The sequence below is a fragment of the Tupaia chinensis genome, unplaced genomic scaffold (assembly GCF_000334495.1).
Source record: "Tupaia chinensis unplaced genomic scaffold, TupChi_1.0 Scaffold000559_1, whole genome shotgun sequence".
Taxonomy (NCBI): Eukaryota; Metazoa; Chordata; class Mammalia; order Scandentia; family Tupaiidae; genus Tupaia; species Tupaia belangeri.
The window spans coordinates 367600-375841 of record NW_006160071.1 but is presented as its reverse complement, the minus strand read 5'-3'; the positions used below and the strand labels follow the sequence as shown (position 1 = coordinate 375841).

Genomic DNA, 8242 nt, shown 5'->3' with positions numbered 1-8242 from the left:
ACCGGGCCGGCCCGCCCAGCCCCCTGGCGGGCCTCAGCGGCCGGGCCTGCGCGCAGAGCACGCCGGGCTCCCAGCCGGTGCCGGGAAGATGGCGGCGCCGCGGGGAGGCCCTCGGAGGAGCTGGCGCACACAAGGCAAAGCGGGCGTTTGTGCTCCGAGAACCCGGGACCGCGGCGAACACGAAAGGCCCCAGCAACTGTCCCACCCCAGGCATCGCGACCCTTGACGGAAACGCCTCGATGTGCAGGGCGCCGGCTTCACAAGGCAGGAAGTCGGGCGCGAGTAGAACGTAAAGATGGCCGCCCCGTCCTCCCACTTCGGTGACACACGGCCCAGCGGGCGCACCCACTTTGGGACACAGAACAGGGTTTGGAGAGCTCAGAAAGCTGCACGGACGGGAAGTGAGAGTGGCCGGGGCGCGCCAAGGCTTCGTCGGGCCGTGAGGCAGGAGGAAAGGCCACTGAGAGCCAGGACATTCCGTACCCAACGCGGGGGATGGACACAGTGACCGGGCGGGGCCAAATTTGAGGGCAGGACTCAGGACAAATGGCTAGAAATTAGGGAAACAAGACTCGGTGGGAACGAAAAGAGAGAATGATAAAGCACAGAGTAAAAGCAAGAAAAAGGAAGAAAGCAATCATTATTCTATCATACCGATGGGAACAACGGAGGATAAAGAAAGGACAGTACCAGGGCAGCAGGCAGCCTGGTGGCTAAGGTGCTGGACTCCAACATTGGTGACCACGTTTGAGTCCCTGATCTGGCATCTTGCTTTCTCACTTTCTGTCTCTGTCTCCGCCTGGCCAAATAAAAAAATTATGATAAATTAAACAATTCTTTTTCAAAAAGGACACAGATATGGGGGCCAGCAGGTGACATGGTGGTTAAGGTGCTGGATTCCCACATGGCCAACCTGTGGTTCTTTCTCTCTCTCTCTGTTTCTCTGACTCTGGTGGGCACATGTGCCCTATAGCAAATTTTAAAAATAGGGGCCAGCATAGGAGGAGCAGATGGGATGGTTACATTGTTGGACTCCCATGTAGTTGACATGGTTTGAGTCCCCTACCAGCGGCTTAAACTCCTGCCTGGTGCATGTGTATGCGAGCTCAAGATCCCAGGAGGAGTGGGGATTGCAATACGGCCATCCCCCCTGGGGGAGTGACTTCTTGCTTTCTGTCTCTGGTGAGCACATGCACCCTATAGCAAAAAAACCTTTCAAAAAAATTAATTTGAAGGTGATTTTGTAAACTGGTTATATATATATATATATAAATCCAAATATGTATTTACATTTATACATTTAAAATATTTGGTATCCTTTCCAAGTACTTTTGTATGTGAAGTTCACAATTAAATTTAGAGCCAAAGAAAAATTAGGAGTTAATGAAATAGCATGAGGTAGTCATAGAACACCTCTGTATGATTCTGGAGTGTTTTTCTGACACCAATCAATTCTCCAATTTTCTGTACCAACTGGGTGTCCTAATATTCAGTTCTGACACCAACTACCCTTAGTGCAGACTGCACAGGCTAAGAGGTTCTGTCCAACAAGACTACAGCCCTCCTTCAGATGTTAATTCCAAGTCCTCACATCAAAGATTCTTATGACTCCCTCTTCAGGTTCAGTAATGTGCTAGTATGGCTCACACAACTGAGGAAAATAGCTTACTTGTGTTGACTGATTTAAAGGATATGAATCAACGACCAGATAAAGAGGTACACAGCAAAGTCTAGAGGCTTTGTTCCTGTAGAGTTGGGGGTATACCCTACCAATTTGGTAGCTCTTTGAATTTCATTATTCACTTCAGTTACCAGCCCAACTGCCCTTCCAGGAGGTGGAGGGAAAAGGGTTGAAAGGTCCTACCTTTTAATTAGGTCTTTAGGTAACTAGGTGAAAATAAATTCAGGTGAGAATAATAAGAGTCTTGCTATGAATAATAAAAATAACTCCCATCACTCAGGTAATTTCAAGGGTTTTAGGGGCTTTGAGCAGGAACCAGGAACAAAAGAACTAATATATTTATTATTCTATAATCATATCTAACAATAAAAGTGAATAATGATGGGTACAGTAGACAAGTTTCTTAAATTATGGAGTCATTGGGTACCAGCAGGTGGCGTGGTGGTTAAGGCACTGGACACTCCCAAATGGCCGACCATGATTCGATTCCCAGACCTGGTGGCTTGCTTTCTCATTTTCCCCTCTCTCTGTGTCTCTCTCGTCAAGTTAAAATAAATGAATGAATAAATAAAATGAAATAGATTTAAAAAAAAACTATAGAATCATTGACAAGAGGACTAGAATTAAGGTTCAAGATAGCTTGTCTGAAAATACACTTCAGGTATATTATCTGATGGATAATGAGGTTAGACCTAACAAAAAGCACTTAAATGGCCCACAAGGAACCCTGATAATTAAGTCTCTCATCTCACAAAAGCTTTCCTAGTCTCTGCATTCACAGAATTTGTCTCACTACTATGTAAAACGTCAAACTTACAACAAAAAATTTCTGCCCAAGGCATCTCTACATTGAATGTATCAGAGTTTGTCCAACATGTTTTCATTGACAGAAAATGTGAGATAAAGGATCATTAAAGGCACTACCGTATTTACTGTATTCATCAGGTTTATCTTCTGGGGAAATCCTTTAATCTCCCAAGGGCTCACATCTGAAACAGCCAGTATCATGATTACATTCCAATCTGCTAAAAACACACTGATGTTTAATGATGTCTCAGTTGCCACAGAAGGCATTTCCAGTCATTGGATTAACAGTGTTTTTGTTCTTCATGAGTTCACTCATAAGTAATAATCTGTGACTACCTGTTAAAGGAATTTTCAACTTGACTGAATCTACCCATTTCTCTTGTGTGCATTTTCTTATGTTTAACAAGGTTTGACAAGTGGGAGAAGGCTTTCTCACAATCACTACATCCATATGGTCTTTCTCCTGTGTGAGTTCTTTGATGTACATTGAGTACTGACTTTGTGGTGAAGGCTTTCCCACATTCACTGCACTCATAAGGTTTCTCTCCTGTGTGAATTCTCTGATGGGTAATAAGACCATATTTGTGTGAATAGGATTTTCCACACTCAGTACATACAAAGGGTGTCTTTCCTGTGTGACATCTTTCATGTTGTATGAGGCATATCTTCTGGCTGAAGGCTTTACCACACTCATTGCATTCATACGGTTTCTCTCCTGTATGGGTTCGCTGGTGTATGATGAGTGTGCGCTTTGTGGTGAAGCCTTTTCCACATTCGCTACATATGTAAGATTTCTCTCCTGTGTGAGTTCGCTGGTGTATAATGAGAGTGCGCTTCACAGTGAAGCCTTTTCCACATTCACCACAGATATGAGATTTTTCCCCTGTATGAGATCGCTGATGTACAATGAGATTACTCTTCACAGTGAAGCCTTTTCCACACTCATTGCATATGTAGGGCTTCTCTCCAGTATGAGTTCGCTGATGGACAACAAGATAGCGCTTCATAGTGAAGCCTTTTCCACATTCACTGCATATATAGGGTTTCTCTCCTGTATGAGTTCGCTGATGTACGATGAGATTGCTCTTTACGGTAAAGCCTTTTCCACATTCATTGCATACGTAAGGTTTCTCTCCACTGTGAGTTCGCTGATGAGCAATTAGATAGCGCTTCATGGTGAAACCTTTTCCACATTCACTGCATATGTAGGATTTCTCTCCTATGTGGATTTGCTGATGTACAATGAGATTGTTCTTTACAGGAGAGCCTTTTCTATATTCATTGGGTATACAGCATTTGTCTCTTGTATGAGTTTTTTGATGCTTAGTGAACATGATACTCCTGGGCAATTTCTCAAGTGGACCACTTCCAGATATGTCTCCTGTGGGAATGCTCTCGTGATAAGTATGCTGTGACTTCCTGATGAAATTTTTCTCACATTCAGTGCATGCATGGAGTTTCTCAATTTTGTGAACCCCTGGATTCTTAAAGGTTTGAAATTTAGTACTGATGCATTTTGCACTTTCAGGGGATTTAATTTCAGTATATATATATTCATGCTTACCATATAAAAGGGCTTTCTCACCTTCATTAAACTCAACAGGGTTTTTTATTTCAAGTCTTCTCTTTTGGTTGGCTAAACTTAAACTTGATTTCAGAGTTCTTGTATAGAAATCAAACATATCATGATTTTGCATTAGAGGAAAATGTGTTTTACTCAGATGAACAACATTTCTAAATGTGTTCTGTTCACTGCATTGTTGCATGCACTTTAGAAATCTTTGGTTTTGAGAGTGTTCTTGCAGATGACTGTTAATTTTCCTGATTCCTAGGGAACAAGGGATTAATTAATTTTTCCATGAGATTGGTATGGGATAAAAATACTTAAAAAATGGGGACCAGCTGATGGCATAATGGTTATGTTGCTGGACTCCCATGTAGTCGACCATGGTTTGAGTCAAAGACCCGGTGGCTTAAACTCACACTGGGCATGTGTGCGTGCCTGCCTGAGATCCCAAGAGGAGAATGGAAGAGAAGAGACTGTGGCGTGGCCATCTGCCCTGGGGTATGATTTCTCATTTTCTGTCTCTCTGGCAAGTGCATGCACCCTATAGCGAAAAACTCCCCTTCTCCCCGCCCCAAAAAAAGATTTGGTGGTTGGAACCAGCATTTGGCATAATGGTTATATTGCTGGACTCCCACGTAATTGACTGCTGTTCAAGTCCTGGGCCTGGAGTTTAAAACTCATGCTGGGCGCATGTGCATACATGTCCAAAATCCCAAGAGGAGAATGAAGGAGAAGAGATTGTGGTGTGGCCATCCCCCCTGAGGAGTGATTTCTCACTTTCTATTTCTTTGTCTCTCTGATGAGCACAAGTGTCTTACAGCAAAACTCTCTCTCTCTCAAAAAAAAAAAAAAAAAAAAGATTTGGTGGGGTCTGGCTCTGTACTGGCAATGGTATAATCCCAGTATAAAATAAAATTATAGGGGGCTGGATGATGGTTCAGCATTAATGCAATGCTCTGCTCTATGAGGCTGAACCACAAGGGAAGGTTTTGAGTTGGTGTCTGGAGACCTCCCTGATCATGTTGAGTGTACATGTGCCTGTGATCCAGGTTGGCAGAACCTCGGGGTGGATTGAGGCTTGAAGACCCAGTTGGGGATGCCTGTTTCTCCATCTCTCTCTTTATCTCTCACTCATGGAAGAAATAAATTAATAAAAAAACATAAAGATACAACATGAAATAACTAAGAAACATATAAAATTAGAAATAAGAAGGTACAGTTAAAGCTAAGAACCTAAAAACAAAAATTCTCATATGGGGAGATGAATATGTTAGGCTGAATGAGCTGTTTAGGTGGCACCTTCCCTTAAGGACTAGAATGTGAACTGGAAGCTGCTTTCCTTCTCACTCACTCACCTGGACATGTTCTATTATGGATTTTATCTTCTATTGTTGATGGTTCTTCCCATTCTTCCAAGTTGGTAAGTGCCTGTGGCTTGCTAGCTTGATACCCTGTTTATGAGAAAAGATAAATGGCTTAGACACACTGAATTGGGGTACAATATGTCAACATGCATAGATACTACATTTGATAAACAAAACCATTTCTCATATAGCAAGTAAAATTTATCTTTCAGAATAGGGAACATTGCTGCTTTGTTGGAGGACAGAGAAAAGAGTGAAAGATGAATACTTCAGGACATGACAGATGTTGCCGGGCTACAACAGAAACCAAAGTAACTTCATTTTTTTTTTTTTTTTGGAGAGGTTTTATGCTATAGGGCGCATGTGCTCGCCAGACAGAGAGAGACAGAAAGCGAGAAATCACCCCCCAGGGGGGAGGGCCACGCCGCAATCCCTTCTCCTCTGTGAGAGGAGTTTTAAGCCACTGGGTCCGGGACGCGAACCGCAGTTGACTACATGCGAGTCCAGCGACATAGCCATTACACTAACTGCTGGTCCCAGTAACTTCATATTAATTCCAATACACAGGTTAAAATACTGTAATCTGGCCTTTAGTTTGTTTTCTTTCTTTGACATAGTAAGTCTTATTTAGTACTTAGCTTATAGAAACTGATCATAGTTTTGCTGAGTTTTTGTAGACCAGAGACTAGGCCTTGAGACCACAACTCAAGAAGCATAAGTGCTCAAGAAAGATAACTTCTGCCTCAATGGCCAGGTATAGCCAACATAGGCACAGATGAGAATAACAGCCCTGATGCTGACAAGACCCCTCTGTGGACCTGGTCAAGATGTTGAACTGCTGTGCTGTGCAAAATAGCATGTAGTTCCAGCTGTCACTCCCCTTATCTCCTCTCCCATTTATCAATTTATTTAGTTTTACTTTTTATTTATTTTATTATTTTTATTTTTATTTTTATTTTTTTACCATCGGGCCTGGGCACTTACTGGAGAGAAACAGAGATTAAACAGAAAGTGAGAAATCACCCTCCAAGGAGATGGCCATGCCACAATCCCTTCTCCTTGCAGGATTTTTGGGCACACATGCATATGTGCTTGGCATGATTTTAAAGCTGCTGGGTCTGGGACTCAAAACAGCAGTCAACCAAGTTGGAGTCCAGTACCTTAACCCCTATATACCTACTAGCCTCACTTCTCTCCCCTTTAAAATCTCTCATTTCTCTCTTTTAAAATCCCTCGTCTCAGTCTGTGATTTTGGAGATGGTTTTGAACATTAGTTTGCCATCTTCCCAGGTCATCAGTTTCCTGAATAAAGCTACCTTTCCTTTCCACCAACACTTGTCTCTCAAGTGTTAGCCTTCAGGTGGGTTAGGTCACTGGACAAAACCTGTAGCTGGTCTGGTTACACAGCAATGGCAACACTTTCATCAGGTGAAAAAGAAGACAACAGTGTCCGTGCACTCTCTGGGTGACAGAGGGGAACTATCCTTACCCAGTGACACCAGATGACTGTAGTTCTCCAACATCACATCCCAGTACAGGTCCTTCTGAGCGGGACCCAGGAGCTGCCACTCCTCCCAGGTGAACTCCACAGCCACATCCTCCAGTGTCAATGATTTCTGTAAAAACAGTCCTGTTTAATATGCTGTGAATCCCTATTACTAATACAGAAGTACGAGAGAAGCTTTCCTAATTTTTCACCTTATATCCAGCATCTACTTAGCGTTCTCAAATACATTTTGGTAGGAACAAAATCCTATCTTTCAATCTATGTAGTCTAACACCTACTTCTAAATACTAAACATGTAAATGGTATTAGGACAAACAAAACAGTCCTATGGTACTGTAGGTCTTTACAGAAAATATGAGCATCAATCATAAACAGATTCCATGTGTTGAATTTACAAGATAATACTTTAAACATCACAGGGGCATGTACTTGCCAGAAAGAGAGAAGAATAAAGGAAACACTCTTAAATAAGGCATTGCCACACCACAATCCTTTTTTTTTTTTAATTTTTAATATATGATAATCAATTTATTAAAGCAGTTGACTTAGGCATCTGCAATGGACTTCAACCTCAATTCCTGGTTCAGTACTGACAGAAGTAATCTGTTTAACAATTTCAGAAGGACTGTGCAAATGAATGAGTCACTTATGAATTGTCCTCTGGGAACGAACCCAAGTCTTAGAACCTTCACCACAAGGTGTTTTTCTTGTAGTGATTCTCAAAGTCTTGGTAGGCATCCGAACTGGTTCTTTCACCTTGAGATTCTTTTCCTTAGCACCTCTGTTAAATCAGCCCACATTTTCTGCAGGGACTTTACATTGTGGCTGGTTAAAGTAATTCTAATTCAGTGAATGGACACCTCTGGCTCCACAGGTGTTTTTCCAGTATCTTTAAAAGCCATGTGGCATGACTTGTTCCTCGGCAAGAGTGAACAGCAGTGAGTCAGGAGCAGAGCGGGCTGACCAGAGCTCCATACCACCTGCATCTGCTTCTACAAAAAGAAAAGCCATAATCCCTTTTTTGAAAAATATTTTAAATTAAATTAAATTAATTAATTTATTTTAAAATTTGACCAGAGAAGGACAGAGTGAGAGAGAGAGAGAAGGAAAGTGAGAAAGCAAGCTACAAGGTCCAGGACTTGAACTGTGATCAGTCACGTGGGAGTCCAGCGCTCTTAACCACCATGCCACCTGCTGGCCCCCATGATCTTTTTTTTCTCCATTTCTCTATCCCATCAGTATACATGCACACACACCGGACATGTTTTTTTTTTTTTTTTTTTTTTTGAGAGATTTTCACTATAGGGCGCGTGCGC

The 8242-nt window shown here is 42.3% G+C and overlaps 1 protein-coding gene across 1 annotated transcript in view; it reads right to left on the bottom strand.

Annotated features, from left to right (window-relative positions):
• Window positions 1–2271: 2271 nt before the first annotated feature.
• Window positions 2272–8242, bottom strand: part of LOC102479080 (zinc finger protein 432) — a 44243-nt gene continuing 38272 nt past the window's right edge. Inside the window, 3 exon segments of the mRNA XM_006157741.3 lie at window positions 2272–2759; window positions 2761–2834; window positions 2836–3693. Of these exon segments, the coding sequence (XP_006157803.2) occupies window positions 2540–2759; window positions 2761–2834; window positions 2836–3693 (1152 nt within the window). The 3' untranslated portion in view covers window positions 2272–2539.